The 16771-nt window shown below is 42.8% G+C and overlaps 1 protein-coding gene across 1 annotated transcript in view; it reads left to right on the top strand.

The window, feature by feature from the left end:
• RPGR (retinitis pigmentosa GTPase regulator) overlaps positions 1-16771 on the top strand; it is a 193913-nt gene that overhangs the window by 61416 nt on the left and 115726 nt on the right. The window contains exon 6 of the mRNA XM_085622914.1: positions 4170-4319. Within this exon, the coding sequence (XP_085479040.1) occupies positions 4170-4319 (150 nt within the window). The remainder of the gene's footprint in view (positions 1-4169; positions 4320-16771) is intronic.

Below are 16771 nucleotides of genomic sequence, written 5' to 3'. Positions count from 1 at the left end.
GCTAAATTCGTGGAACTTGACGCATTCCCAGATTGACAAGTTTTTGTAAAATTTGGAAAGCATCAGAATCCTACGCCTCCAAAGGGGAGACGTAGGATGGCACAAGGAGGAGAAATACTTTATTTTATTTGCATTTTGCATAGAAAGAGGAAAATGCCATTAATTATTGTTTTTGTGCAGGAAGGTGTCCCTCATCTCCGCAGCTCAGACACCCTTGCAAAATGACACCGGGCACCCTTGCAAAATGACGCAAGGGTGCCTGCGCTGGTGCATGGCCGCCAACTGCGCAGGTGCAGGGGAAAACACAGGGATGTGTCATAATGTTGTTCATGTGACGCTTCCCTGAGCTTTTAAAATGACACAGCTCGGCGCAGGTAAATGGCTTACAGCGCTGCGCTGCATAATTTTCTTGTAGACGAGGTCCCATGTTAGGTATTGAAAAACGTCCATAGTTTGAGTGACATCACTGTGCCGTGGTACCACTGCACATGTGCACCATTGAAAATTTCTCGTCTTCTCTAGCTCTTCTCTTTCGACCAGCCTGCTTCCTAAAACTCTCCAAAGATTGCTTATCACATACACGTGTTTCATTTTGTCCCGTCTCTGCCTCTTTCCCAATTTAAAGAGAGGTCTTTTACTGAGTACAGAGGGATTCAGGGTGGGCTCACTGGAGCGCAGTCTGACTGCAGTGCTAGTTCCGTGGGTTGCGGTGTTGTTATGGCTTGCAGCTCGAGTGCAGTGGGAATCCAGTTGCATTGGTGCTGTGTATACAATGGAGTACCCTATGAGTGCAGCACGTATGTTGTTCAAATGTTTGAGTACTGTGGAGTCCGTAAATGGAGCAGTGACTGGTTATCAGTAAGTGCCAAATGTGTAGATTGAGTTCCTTGGGTGCAGGTGGCATGGTAAGTGCACTGTGGTCAGTGTGCATGCAGTAAGGTGCACTGTTAATACTGTGGGATCCCATGTGAGGTCTGTGGGGTGCACAGAGTGCAATATAAATCATTTAGGAGTTTGCTCCACGTCCAGACGTAGCAGTGAAACGTCCTCTGTATCTACTGTGTGCGTATCCCAGATGTTGCACCGACTTCCATAGGAGTTAGCTTCCAACTGAAACAAAATCAACCTCTATGAATTTGTCCAACACAGAATTATACTTCATATATGAAGCCTTTTTCTAAGTTACATAGGTGGCTTTGTGTGAAAGAGTCCTACATATGGTTGTTAGATCTCCTCCCTCATAGAGGCACCCATCGCCCACATTTTTTCAACCACTGAAACTATAGATGAAGCTAACCATGGCATTTACGTGTGTTATGACACCATGTAAGGTCCATTCTTCCCACTTGTTTAGCAGTGCAGGGTTATTTGTGTTTCTTCTCCTCACCGGTGAGTGTGATGAGACTCCAGCATAGGCAAACTACTTCTTCCAGCTTTGTTATTTATAATTTGAATGATAAACAAAGAGGTTTTTCCAGGAAAACCTGGTGGTAACATTGTTAATTTCTTAGTGTGTGCATATTGTATAGTCTTGGTAAAGACGTCCAAGACTTAACCTGGAAAATGTAGTTTTAGGTCTCACCTACAGAAAGCTTTACCCTTCCGTTGGAAAACAGAGCTATTATATCCACTATAGATTAAGGGCCTGATTTAGAGTTTGGCGGATGGGATACGTCACGGATAGCCCTTCCACTGTATCACAATAGCATTATATCCTGCAATACTTGTAATACGGCAGACTAGGTGTCTTTCACATTTGTGATGGAGTATCCATCCACCAAACTCTAAATCAGGCCCTTAGAGTGAGCTTTGTGTACGCTCCTTGCTCATGATGTGATGGATTTCGTCTATATCTCAGTTCCCTTCTCCAGGTTCGTTGCCATTCCTCCCTGTTTTTGTGTATGTGTCCCTCCAAGGGGAATTTTGGTTTCAACGTGTTTGGACAGGATTAAATGTATCCGTCCAATTTTGATGTCCAAACCTTGCATTACAATGCACAAAGGACTGTTTTCTCTAACTGTGTTTCTTTCTACTCACCACTCCTCTCCTTTGAGACTCCTTCTCCCTTCATAAATGATTAAGTCCCTCAGCTTGTTTTCCCCCCACATCCCCTTCACCTTGTCACCGTCAACTGCTGTAGTGTTGCAGGGCAACCATCTTTAGATGGTTTAAAATCGATTTCAAGATTGACTTCCTTTTGTGTCTTTGTACTGAGTCTATATTAGAATACTTTTTCTTCTGTTTTTAGAAAAAATACTTGTTTACAAACAATTCCAAGATTGCCACGCACAGCATACATCTTGAAATGGTTTTACCTTTATTTTAAGAAAAATATTATTTAGAGTTTTCCAAAGCAAATCCCTGCTCTAGCCATCTTTGAATCCTATTTCTTAAAACAAAAGAAAAACCATTCCAAGAGGGTTGTCACCCACGTTTACACCAGCAGAGCAGCCATCTTAGGGGCATGGGGAGACATAAGCAATGGCAAAGCCAGTTGGTGTCATGGGTGGACCTATTGATTTTGCCAGTGGGAACATAATTTAATCCATAACTCTGTGCTTTTTGATGTATTTTCTGTCACACTGTAATCCCAAATTCACCCTATCTACCCTTTCCTCCATTGTTTTCACTTAAATGTTCTTTCAACTTGCTAACTTTTTCTGACACTTAGGGGCCTATTACGAGTCTGGCGGTCCATGGACCACCAGATGCGTGGTGGCATGGCGGTAGCGGTCTTGCTACTGCCCCATTACGATCCTAGTGGTCGTTCCGCCCTGGGACCGCCAACTCCACCAGGAAATCGCTGTTCCCTGGCGGTGGTAAGGCAGGTCAGAGGCACCTATATGCTTGGTACGGCTTTCATCACCGCCACTATTTTCATGGAGATCTTTTCAAAGAAAGGGGGTACGGCAGGTTTCCCTTGTGCATCAGGCCTTGTGGATTCACACAAGGGGGCACAACATGTGCCCTCCTGTGTGCATGCACAGACTTCCACCATGGCACAGACTCTTCAGTCCATGCAGTGCTGGAATTTCCTTTGACGTTCCCATTGTGGTGCTTATTTTATAGTTACCACTATGAGAATGCCACCGCATCGTCCAGCTCATAATAGGGCCTTAAGTGTGTTATATGAATCTTACAAGTTAGCAGATATCTGGAGTGGACAGTTTAAACAAATTATTTTAGAAAGACGGACAGAAGTGGAGCCTGCTGCCTTGTTTAACTAATTCTCCTGCATTAGTCTCTTGTGCACATATATATATTCGCTGAAGAAAACAAATGTTAAAGTAGAGTTACGTATGGAAGGCAGTGAAATTTTTAATTATGTTAAAAAAACGTAGAAATTCACTGAAAACGCACTACCATTGAAAAGCATAAAAGCAGGGAAATTTCCCAGTTATTCGTAACTGACTTATGTATAACTTGTTGCATTTAAGACCTGTTGGCAGTACTGAGTGATAAACCGTATACTGATGTTTTTTTGGTAATTTGTGTTTGCTGCCGTTTAAAAAAACTAAGAAGTAATAGAATGTTTTTTGAAAGAGTATAATTTACTTCTTCAGGAAATGTGCAATCCAACGAAGTAAGTTTCTTCAAAACTAGTGCATTTGTTTTTTATGTCTTTGTGGCAAATGTGATCAGAGGAAATGTGTCTCACTGATGAGTGCCAGTGTCTGTGCATCAATAAGTAGTTGCAGCTTCCCAAGTCGAAATGATGTGAGCTATTGTTATGTGCTCTGAAGTGTTTATTAAGGGAACAGGAGCACTTCATTTATGTCAAACAATTACTGGTTTCCTGGAATTTGGATCTAGATCTGTCTTATGATGAGAAATGTAAAATGTTTTTTTGACACTTGCAAGTATGCCGTTTTGGGAATAAGATGCTCAGGGCTATAGCCAAATCGACCCCAGGCTAGCATTATTTTATTGCCTATTTATTCATTTCTTCCCAGTTTAGTTTTTAACCAATTTATAGCTGTGAGAAACCACAACTATACAGCGTTCCGAAGGCATGGAATCTGCAGTAGGCTGATACTCATGGGGGGATGTAAAAGGGAAGCTTAGAAAATGCTGAAGTCCTTGCATGATACCATTATTATAAATAGCCTCACATTTTCGGCTGAACAACACAGGATCTTACCTACAAACCTTTTGTGTTTTTTTCCCAGTGGATGGTAAACTTTTTATGTGGGGCGACAATTCGGAAGGCCAGATTGGTCAAGCGAATGAAGCTAATGCCAGTTCACCTCGTCAAGTAGATTTGAAAAAGCCAATTTCTTGGGTCTCTTGCGGCTATTACCACTCCGCCTTGGTGACAAGTAAGAAAATAAATGCTAGCATATGTTTTGTTATTTTGTTGTCCTTATTTCTTCGTAAACAATACAGTAAAGATGTCTTTCCAAGAAAGTTTTCCACTTGCTATGTTTAGTTGTATGTGTATGTTTGCCTGACACACTCTTGCTTCTAGACAAGTATATATGAAGTTCTGTGTGGTAGATGCCAAAACTGTTGATTGCAAACTTCCAAGGTACTTATGAGTCCCATTGTGTTATCCATTCCAGCAATGGCACTTCTTTGTGGCTGTTTTGTTACATTGGTGAAAAATTATTATGAAGCGTTGGAGTGTTGGGTATATGTTTAGAGCACATGCTTTTTGGGGGTATTTTCATGATAATTGCAGCAAATGTAAATCATCAGCCTGCACCTGACGACTCAATATCTGTGATTCAAATTCAATAAGTTGCAAACTTGTAAGGCAGGATTTGGATTACTTGTGATATTCCAAGGTTTTGGGGAGTGCAGCAAAAAAGGCTGTCTAATTCCACCTTTCAACCAGTGATCTCATTGTGGCCTGTTTGGCCATAATGAAGTCTAAAAAAAACAAAACTCCCTCAAAGAAGCTCAAGAGGGCAAGTTAATGTTGTGGAGCATATGTAAAACATCCCCTTCTGCTGTTAATTTCAGACATATTTTTAAACTTGTTAATAGTTTTTTTATTTTATTTGGGTTTAGTGGTTCTACAGCTTTCCATAAGGCAAATCCCAATGCTGTATGTTGTGTGTGATTTTTGTCATTGTGAAATGTGAGAAAACGCTCTCACTTGACAGGTCTCAGCTATTGGCTTTTTCAGAGTCTATCCGCATAATTTTTTAGGTCTCGCCTGGCGTGGGCTGCGCACATGCGCAGTCTCGCTGGCGAGATTTAACGATTTTGGGTATTTTCTGTAAAGGGCATTAAGCTCCGCCCCTCTTTTCCATTGGCCGGCATCACCGTTTATGCTAATCGGTGGCCAGCCGTTGGAAAAGAGGTGTTTGTGAAGTTTTCGTCTGGCTTTCTGAGCCGTCCCATTTGGATGGGCTCGTCTGCCTACCTTCTGCCGTGAAAGCTTTCTTATCTTTATGGGGCCATGTGATTCAAACACACGGCCCCATAAAGACAAGAAAGCTTTCGCGACGGATGAAAGTGAAAGCGGACCGTGCTTGTTGGGGGAGAGCAGGGTCGGTAAGTTCTTCCTTTCACCCTTTCGTAGCGAAGAAAAACACTTATGGGCTCTTGTACACAGCACTTCACTGATACCCACGCACTGCATTTTCTCTCTGCCCATTCTATGCACTGCGTTTCGACTCTCTGTGCACATCTCCATTCCCCCCTATCACATCAACTTTTCTCACCTCATTCTGTGAAGCCCTTTCTGCATCACTACATTTACTGCAGCTTTCAGCTGCTTCTATGAGCTACATCTGCATACTGTGCACTCCATCTGTGCTCTCTGCAGCTAGAGGTCGTTCTGTGCACTGTGCTGTCCGCAACGAGCCCCTTGCTCTGGCTGCTGCATTTCACTGAATGTCTCTGCATTTTTTTTTGTTCACTGGACACTGAATCCCTGTGCTCTGCAATACATCTATTATGTGTGCACTGCACACCACACACTGCACGTTGCGTCACCATGTTGAAAACTCCCCTATACTCTGTGCACTTCCTCTTTTCCCTCTGCTCTGGGAGCCCCGCCCCTCTTTTCCATTGGCCAGCGTCACCGTTTATGCTAAACGGTGGCCAGCCATTGGAAAAGAGGTGTTTGTGACGTTTTTGTCCGGCTTTCTGAGCCGTCCCATTTGGACGGGCTCGTCTGCCTTCCTTCTGCCGTGAAAGCTTACTTATCTTTATGGGGCCATGTGTTTCAAACACATGGCCCCAAAAAGACAAGAAAGCTTTCGCGACGGATGAAAGTGAAAGTGGACCGTGCTTGTTGGGGGAGAGCCGGGTCGGTAAGTACTTCCTTTCACCCTTTCGTAGCGAAGACAAACGCATATGGGCTCCTTGTACACAGCACTTCACTGATGCCCACGCACTGCATTTTCTCTCTGTCCATTCTGTGCACTGCGTTTCAACTCTCTGTGCACATCTCCATTTCCCCCCTTACTCTGATCACATCAACTTCTCTCACCTCATTCTGTGAAGCCCTTTCTGCTTCACTACATTTACTGAAGCTATCAGCTGCTTCTATGCGCTACATCTGCATTCTGTGCACTCCATCTGTGCTCTCTGTAGCTAGAGGTTGTTCTGTGCACTGTGCTCTCAGCAACGAGCCCCTTGCTCCGGCTGCTGCATCCCACTGAATGTCTCTGCATTTTTTTTCGTTCACTGGACACTGAATCCCTGTGCTCTGCAATACATTTATTATGTGTGCACTGCACACTACACACTGCACGTTGCGTCACCATGTTGAAAACTCCCCTATACTCTGTGCACTTCCTCTCTTTTCCCTCTGCTCTGCATCCACATGCTACATGCACACTACGCCTTCAAGTTGTGCACTGCATCACTGTCTCAGCACACTGCATGGCCACTCTCAGTGCAGTGCATCCTCACTCTACTTGCACTGCAGTTCTGATGTCAGATATTCGGCCCCACTCTACACAGCATCACACGGTGCTCTGCATCTTCATTCTATACACTGCACCCACACTTTGTGCACTGCATTATCTGCCTGAGCGCTACGTCCACTCTCTGTACACCTTGTCCTCCAGTGTCCGCTATAATACCACGCTGCATTCGCCTTTGAGGCGCTGTATATCCACACTGTGTGCTCTGCATTCTGTCGAACACACTCTCTGTGCACTGTATTCTTATGATGCACTCTATAACCCTAGACCGTCCCCCCCACTCTGTGCCCTTCATCCCACTACAGGTGGGCACGAGTTAAAATGAGAAGTGCTTCGACGCCCCGTCAGCGCTATAAAAATACAATAAAAATAAAAAATCTTTATAAATGTGAATTTGGGCCAGCGATATGTGGGTGTCTGCCTGCACTAGCGAGCGGGGAGATTGGGGAGCGCTGAATCCCCTCCTGAGTCAAAGATTTGGGGGTATGGTATCCGCTTCAAAGAGACATGGGAACACGTTTCCACTTTAGAGATAGTGGGGCTTATTTACAAGCCCCTTACGCCGCAGGTGCGTCACTTTTAATATGAGAAAAAGTGACGTAACAGTGGCGCAAGGGGCTTGTAAATAAGCCCCATTATGTATACAAACCTAGCTGGGGGCTTTGGAGCTCCGTACAACACGGTTACAGAGACAAGTCTGTGCAATGCACAGAGGAGGGCAGGATGGGTTCCCTTGTGTGGAGAGCCTGGGACAGGGGCGGGGCTTAGGAATCCATTTGTGGATAATAGATGAGCTGTGTCCTTAGGTCCATGCTGGACCTCAGGAGTGACGCAACAGGCCTGAGACTGGCGGGAACGTGCTTCAAGATCATGGGCTTAGATTCCGAGCAGGCTAGCCAGTTACACTAGGCGTTTAGGTCTGGTTTGACAGCGCATAGCGATCTTCTACTTATAGTTATAGATTATCTAAAATATACATAGAGGGGCTTTGGCTGCGCCCCGATGAGTATTTCTTGATGATCTCATGGTATTGCTGTTTGGTATATTATTCCACCTCCTGTGCAATGCTTGCATTACCACGTATGAAGAATTGTTTTACATCTCAAAACTACACTGAGTTCTCAAACATTATATTTCTCATAGGTGCATTGTATAAAGAAAGTATTTTTTTTTGTTTCAGTTTTTTGGTGGAGCAGGCCTTTTTATATTTTAGTCAGGACTCAAAATGCACGGGAGACTTGTTGGCTTTGGCAATGCTTGATACTTAGTTGGCAATTATTTGCTTAAAGTCTGGCAATATCCTATCTCCTTTTGTTGTGTCGCCCTCCTCCCGCCTCCCTTAAGATTTGGGTTTTCGTTTGGCAGGATTTGCTGATGACTCGGATATTTCCTGGGAAAGTGTATTTTTTTTTGTCCTATGAGTAGTGTTGTCTTAATAATTTTTGGGGCCCTGGGCACGACATATTTTGGGACCCCCTGTTGGGAAGAACTTTGAATTGTATTACCCATTTTCTGCTAATTCAAGCCTGCATGATGCCAAGCAAGCTTGAAGATTTGGGGTACCTCAAAAACAGTTTAAATATTCCTGGAATTGTATAAGGAGTAAAAAGCGTACTATTTCTATTGCCAGTAAGTTAAAGCCAACAAAAAGTGTTAATAAAAATAAAAAGAAATATGCCTTGCCAAGGACTCCAGAAGTCCTTAAAATGATCATGGGCAAACAGAGACAGAGTTAGAGGTAGGCAGTAATGATAAAACCTTACTTACAAAATTAGACAAAAGTGAAAAAGATAAACTTTTATTAAGGGCTCCTTGGAAGGTGGTGGCCCTGGGCAATTGCCCACGTAGCCCATTCTTTAAAAAGTCTATGGCCATGAGCAGAGAGGTGGGTAAAGGGTGGTTATGGAGCACAAAAAGAGCCTATAAGTGGCCTCTTCTAAGAACAAGCATTTGCAATGCAATCGGTCTTGCCTTTGGGGCCTTATATGTATTTAGCTATGCTGCACATTAGCCTAGGTGCTGAAACATCTACTGTTCTTTAACATAGAGGGAAAGTAAGCACTAAACTGCGTGACACGTCCGGTATGTGATATAGTCCAAAGCTCTGTTTTTAATATAAAATCAGGGCCTTTGGTGGTCATATCACTGCAAATACAAGATTTGAAAGCAATATTATTGTCTACGGGTGCTCGTGGAAGACAATTACTATGGACTGGAATCTAGAGAATGCTAAATTGATTCTGGTATTTTACTGACCTCTGCTGGTCGTTTTCTATCAAGAAAGTTAAATAAAGGCAGTTGCTAGAAAATTAAAAAAAGAAAGTCCATCAGCAGAAAGCAATTCTGGTATTTTACTGACCTCTACTGGCCGTTTTCTATCAAGACAGTTAAATAGAGGCAGTTGAACAGAAAAAAAGTCCCGAAGCAGACAAGTCCTAGGGTTGATCTCCAGAGCCCACAAAGTACATACACAAGTATATACTAAAGTATATACAAGAGGTCTCGAATGCTCGACCTAAAAAAGTGGGTTCTATTTTGGGATAAATTCAAGACATGATTTTCACAACACAATAGTGGAATCAGTCACTATTGTGAATCTATTACTATTCTGTACACAATAAACGACTTCACAAGTATTGCCTTTGCATTCTTGAGATGTAAAGAACCAAGGAAAGTAGTCCATAATGAGTCATTTACCAACTTATCCACACCATTTCTTCATAATAGCACCACATAGTGCGTGAAATCACATAACACTGTTCAGCAGTCCTTGTATTGCATTTTCATAAAAATGGGGTGTATGATTTTGAATAATATTTGTGGTACACCCTGAGAGTATTCCAACCAGTGACCCAGTATAGACCAATATCACTTTAAAGTCTTATGTCTTGATGGAGTTGACTTTTCTAGTCCTCTGTTTTTCTGAATGAAACCTCTACAGAACTGTTGACACGTTTCGGCCTGCAATATTCAGTCTACCCCCAGACACAATACAAGGAAGTGCTATACTCCAATCACCTGTTAAGTTAAAGTCGGAATACCACTCAGTGTGGGCACCTTGGACTCACATATAATTACAGGCAGTTGTGATACTTGCCCATTACTTTGTACAACCTGATCATGGGGGCACTGCATTACTGTCTCAGTTAAAGTAAAGCATAGCAGGACTAGTCATGCTAATGGTTTGTAGCGCTCCAGTGTTGTTTCTTCTTCTTGTAGCCTTCACGGTGAGTGTGGCGTGGACTCTTTGTTCTAGACCAAAATAGATACCTCAATATGGGGCATATTAGCAAGACCGGCGATAAAATTATCGCCGTTTTAGCGGCAGGAAACTGCCTCTAAAACGGCGATAATGGGCTTGCTAATATGCGTTATAGAATTCCAATAGAAGCCCAGGTTAAATGTGCAGGACATCTAACCTGGGCTTCTATTGTAATTCTTTAACGCATATTAGCAAGCCCATTATCGCCGTTTTAGTGGCAGTTTCCTGCCGCTAAAACTGCGATAATTTTATCGCCGGTCTTGCTAATATGCCCCCATGTCTTTTTAATTTGACACAGTAGACAAAGACAGACATACTTAAAGGTCCCTAATCTGAAAAAAGGCAATTATTCCAAAAAAGGGCTCAATCTTAATTTATCTGAGGACTTTGTGAAGGATGTTCAAAGTCTTTCCAGCAAATACCGAGACTGCTCCACACAAGCCCTGGTACACAAAGGCTTTTATTGCTGGGGGGTGGACTGGCTACTGCACTCTCAGGTTAAGGCAATTAGCATGACTGAAAAGGAGGTTTCTCTTCTGCCAGCGGCCCAAAAATTTGCTCCCAGGACTACTGCAGAGTACCAAATGGCCCTTGCATTTGTTTCAATTCTGAGTCCTGTGGAAAGTAAATCAGGCCTTGTGAAAAAGAAATCGTGCCATTTTAAAGACTGGAACTATTGAATTCTATATGCAGCTCTGAAGTACCTTAAGATATGAGTTTACTTTTATTCCATTAATTTTTTTGCATTTAATTTGTTTAAAGCGATGCTTCACAAACAAGCATTAACAAAACCAATAGGTTAGCACTTGCTTTTCTACTGCTCGTGGGAGAGGTTTACTATTATGGATGCTTATTGAGGCACTTTGTTATCTTGCTGAAACAGGTATTCATTTTAATACCTGCACTTGTTGTGACCTGCAGAAACGTAACTTTCTAGAAATGTTCTCCAAGTTTAAAGGGGCAATCTGAACCCATTTTGAGGGTTTGATGCCCTCATTTCAACCTGTATGGGAGCCTTCTTTCAAGTGGGCCTTAATGTTGTTATTGGAAGCATTAAACAACAAGCACTGGCAAAGCAAATAACTTGAGCCTCTGAAAGGTGTTAGCCAATCATTATGCTTTGCTAACGCTTGTTTCTGATGTTGAGCAGCGTCAGCAAAAATAAAAAAATATATATTGTTGCCGATGCATAAAAGCATCAGTAAAAATAAAAATTATCATGATTCTGTAAAAGCACACATGTGTAACCAAGCACATGCATGTATGTGTCATGAAGCTGCGGCAGCCATTTTTTCATAATTACAATTTCCAACCCAAAATAGCAGGTACCTTGAAGTGGTAAATTAAACAAGCATTTGCAATGTAATAGGTCTCGCATTTGCGAGAGTTTGAGCTATTGGCATTGTAAATGACAATGTCTGTTATTTATGTTTTCATTTTTAAAACCTAAATAAAAGACATTGTCATTTACAATGCCAATAGCTTAAACTCGTGTAAATGCGAGACCTATTGCATTTTTAATGCTTGTTTTCCGAGTCACTTCCTCAACTCTCTTTGCGCTTATTGGGACCCTGGAAGAACTGTTTGCTTGTTCTGGCCTCCATGTTTTGTCTAACCAACAAAAAAACACGTGTACAGCCCCACATGACATATAACTTTCCTATTGACTCCCACTTAATCCTGAATTTTACGCCTGAAAATATTTTGACTTGCCCATATAAATCTGATAACTGCCTATTTAAGCCATAAAATGTTACGGATTAATGGCAGTTGAAGTGCTCCTTTCAAATCGCATTGCATCTACTTTACAACCTCCCTCCACCCATGTAAGGTTGTAACCAGACGCAAGCAGTGTCTTAATATGTGGAGCCGCCCTTGCCGTGGAATTAACATTGAATATGTACCTCAGCTCAGTCAGAAACCTACATTGTCCAGGAGGCTAAAGTCTTTGAAAGATGTGAAACGTTAACACTGGTACCAAGAGCAATCGTCAGGTTAGTTAATTTCTTTATTTCTGGCCTTGCAGTCTGCCAGAAATACTAAAATTGCCTCCGTTTATGTAGTATATGGTAACACATACAATTATGCTAACATTCTCTCTTTGGGGCCGATTCACAGAACTAATCTGCGATACAATCCTAAACTTACTACTTTTGGTATTCACAGAAGGCATTTAGTGGTAGTAAAGTTAGGACTCCTAACTTTACTACTTTTAAACTGAGACAAAATCCTAACTTTACGACTTTCAGCATTCATAAAAGGCATTTAGTAGTAGTAAAGTTAGGAGTCCTAACTTTACTACTACTAAATGCCTTCTGTGAATACCAAAAGTAGTGAGTTCAGGATTTTATCTCAGATTAGTTCTGTGATCGGCCCCTCTGAATTTTGTATATTGATAAAAATTTGGCTTCACTCGTTCTAATAAGATTTGGGCCAGCCAGTAGGTGATTCAGCCTACTTCTACTGCGCCAAGAAGTCTTGGAACGTTTGCTGCACCTACGCATTTTTTAATACAACGCAATGCACAAGAATCACCCACAATTTTTGCAATTCCTCTCTGCTAATGCTGCCAACTGTTATTATAAAAGTATAGCTAGTGAAGTATTTGATGTTATAGCCCTCTTCCAAAGCCGACCTCCGTGACGGTCATTCAGATTTTTTTTGTGCAGTGAAATAAATTCAGTTCTTTACCATATTTTTTTTTTTTTTTTTTTAAAAACCTTTATTTTTCAAGTCAGGGACACAGCTATTCAGCCGACAACCCGGAGGTACGGCAGCTTTAGAACACAACACAAGCAAGCGTCCACATTTCACTGATAGGAGAATAAAAAGGTTCTGTTTTAAATAAACACAAACCCAAACCTAAACACAAGCAAGGCGATAAGTACTGAAAGCACTAAAAGGGTTCCCAGCAGGGGGAGCGAGCCCCATTTCGTCCATCTCTTTACCATATTTTCATTACTTTTTATTGTACAGGAAAAGCATTATTAATGTAAGTCTTTCTGTAGCACCAACCACATTACGTTATGAGCAAACCTCTCTGAAATATATTAAATCCAATAGGCCGCACCCTGCTCGTCACACCAGCAAGTTGCCCCAAGGAACTGTGGTCAATGTAGTGGCGACGGCGAGTACGCCTGTGCCACAGTGTTTACAAAAAAGTATGTGTCGCATTAGCCATCCCTGGACACGTGTTTCGAGGTAGTTGCCTCTCGTCAGCAGGGAGCAGGTAAGTGTATAGGGGTGCCGCGTGGACTGCCAAAATGTAATTAAAACAGGTAGAGTACCTCTCATGGCGGGCAGGTGCAGGTCCAAGGCTCGTCAGCCCGATAGCTCAAGGGAGCCGTAATGAATTAAATCCAATAGGCCGCACCCTGCTCGCCTACTACATTGACCACAGTTCCTTGGGGCAACTTGCTGGTGTGACGAGCAGAGTGCGACCAACTGTATTTGCTCTCTCAAATATACATGTATACAAACATTCAAAACAGTGAGTACAGCAGTTACATAAGAATGGGCTAGCTACCATTTTACGACCTTATTCGGAAATCAGATATTTAACATGCATGCCAACATTTTAGAGCAGGCAAGTGGGAGATTTAAAAGAATAGTCAGGAAAATGTATTTTCCACATTGACTTGGAGTGAAGCAGAGGTAATTTGTCTGAATCGGTCTATTGGCATGTATGGTAACAGACAATCAGCGTTTCATTTTTGGCAGTTTAATAACAGGGCAAACAAAATCAGAGTTCTAAACTTGTTTTTTTTGTATGAGCTATGTAAAACTGCCCAAAATTAAATGTTGAGTTCTGTCACACCCTCTAATCTCCCCCTCCAAGAATTATGAGCAAATGTTCTGACTCAGGATAAATATTTCCAAACTCATGCTGGCTTGTTTCCAGCAGATCATGATTCGTCAATCTGAATTGGATTCCTGCATGCAGGAATCGGGAGGCAGAAGAGTAGCCTTGAAATCTGTAGTGTCCTGCATGAATCTGGAGGATTGGCATGTATGATTTAAGGTTGTGAACCAAAAGCAGTTTCAATCTATAAACAGATCCAATCTCAAATCTCCCTCTTCAGGACAATTCCGCTGCCGTGCATCTCGTGTTCTACGGCAGCGTCTTCATTACAGTCCACATCGCCTGACTCACGTCTGACTCAGCAGCAGGACTGACCGGGCACAGGCAGCGATGCAGTGCGGACCCTTTCCGGCACCGATCAGACTAAGCGCAAGGCCGCTGTGACCCCCAGAAGTCCTGCGTTGCACTCTATCTTGACAGCGAGGCCGCTGGCATGACACAGGCCCTCCTTGCTGAATTAAGGCACTGGTTCTTTAACATTTGCTGCCCCCACACATGAACTCCTAACTTGGCTGATAGCTAGCGGGCAGGGGTCGAATCCAGATGGCGCCCCTTCTTCAACATCCAACGTGCTCCTGCAGGAGATGAGAAAAATGATCCTTGCCCCACCCTACCGGACGTTCAAACACAGTTATTCTCCTTGTTCACCACGCTGTTTCCCCTACCCCCTCCACCTCCACTTCCCTCCTTCATCCTTTGGCTACCACTCTTTCCCTTCCTCTCTCCCATGAATTCCTCTCCACCTGCTTGCTTTGTCTATCCTTTCGCCTATGCTCCGTTAAATTCTCCCTCCCCTCACCCTTTTACTTTACCCCTTAACCCTCTACATGCCATTTTTCTAAAAAATGTAACTTGTAACTGTTGTGCCTGATGTAACAATGTAGAATTTGTAAGATACGCAACTCTCCTCATGTAAAGCGCTCATCATTCATAGTACTCTTTCTTTCTTTGTCTACTTCCTTTGCTCATATCCCCTCTCCCCTGAATCTCTCCCCTTGCCTGCTACACTGCCTAGCCCCCTGTCCTTCGTGCCCTTTTACTTAGCACTCCTTCTCCCCTTGTTGGGGAAAGATCCAATATTTATACTCTGGAGTCTCAGCGAACCCGCTGAGAGAGTCCACAGTGCCAGGGGAGCCACTCACAGTTGAGGTATGGTAGGGCCCCCCTTGCCAAAGCACTCCCTCTCCCCTTTTTGGGAAAGGATCCAGTATGTAGGCCTTGGAGTCTCAGAGACCCCTCTGAGAGAGTCCACTGTGTATAGGGAACCTCTCGCAACAGAGATGGGGAAATGAACCACTTCCCCTGGGATCACCACTTACTGGACTTTGGACGCAGCTATGACTCGTCTACCGGTTTGTGTCCCCGTCACCCCCCTCCTCTTTCCATGCTGTGTCTCTCACCCTCCCCTCCTCTTTCCCTCATTCTTTCTCTGTCTACTTTCCCTGCTCCTACCCCCCCACTGAATCTCTCCCCTTCCCTTATGTATATGTCCTTATTGTTTGTTTCGACCTTACATATAACTATGTTGCCATGCTCTAATAACTGTGTAACCTTTAGAACGATGTAACCTGCAACTGTGGTTTCATACTCATGTAAAGCGCTCTGATACCTCCGGGTCTAGCCTTTGCTGTATAAAACCTTTAAAATAAATCAAATAAAATAAAGGTATACATCATACAATTTTTCAAAGATAAAGACAACAGCAGAAACTAGGTGTCCCATATTATTTAATATTTTCTTCTGTTTCATTAAGATTATGGGTTTAAACCTCACTAGAATAGACCATAAATGTAATGCTACCTTTGTGCTAAAATGAGCATTGATGCATTTCAGTCCGCAGGCCACTTTTTGTTATGAAATTATTATTGTACACGTGTGGAATCCCCACACACCTAGGACTAAAGTTGAGTAGTAAATGTAGAAAGGAAAGAGGGAGGTGGCTGGAATCTTGAGAAAGCTTACCACAAAATGGGAAGGGTTTATGGAGGGGTAAGTAGGAGTTTAGGGAACGATAAGCTAATACAAACAACCACTCACAAAAGAGTAAGTCCACTGCAATCACAAAGTACACCTCTAAAGTTACTACAGCCAGAAAGGTCTCGAAACAGTATTAAATGTACTGCAGCTCAGCCTTGAAGTAATATCTATATATTTATTCATTTATTTATTTTACATGTGTAGGCATTTTTTTAATGGTTACCCGTGGTTTCAAAGCTCGTATTTCATACAGTGCACTTTATTTTCTTTCACTCTATTTTTTTTTCTCCATTTTCAATAAAACATAGAAAGACACTTTTGTGCAACAAGCTCCATCATTATCAAATTTCTAGTACAGACACAGAGAGACCTCTGTGTACAATGTAGGCTTTGAAACCTGGCACCCAGACTCCCAGACACCCAGAACTAATAAATGGGGTGCCCCCAGGACAGCACAGAGACCACCATGAAATATGAATTTCTTGCCCTACAGACCTACCCAGACGCAATGTCATCTGTCAATCCTGAGCAATTTCCCACCGAGTCCACCCCATAAAAGGCCCTCCAGCAGCCCCAGATCATATAAGACTTGTGGGGACATCAACTACTCTGGTAGGTTGCCTGTTGAGCTGCGATGTAGATGTCCATCTCATTCCTCCACTCAGTTATGGAGTGAGCTTCTAGTGCGCCCCAATGCCACGCTATGTTCCTCTTGGTCACTACTGGTCCTACAGCACTAAACAGAAGCTTGAATCGAGGGCGGTCAACATCGTTTGGGATACCAAA

The sequence above is a fragment of the Triturus cristatus genome, chromosome 8 (assembly GCF_964204655.1).
Source record: "Triturus cristatus chromosome 8, aTriCri1.1, whole genome shotgun sequence".
NCBI classification, from domain to species: Eukaryota; Metazoa; Chordata; class Amphibia; order Caudata; family Salamandridae; genus Triturus; species Triturus cristatus.
Note: the sequence above shows the minus strand (reverse complement) of the source record. Positions and strands in the feature narration are given on the sequence as shown.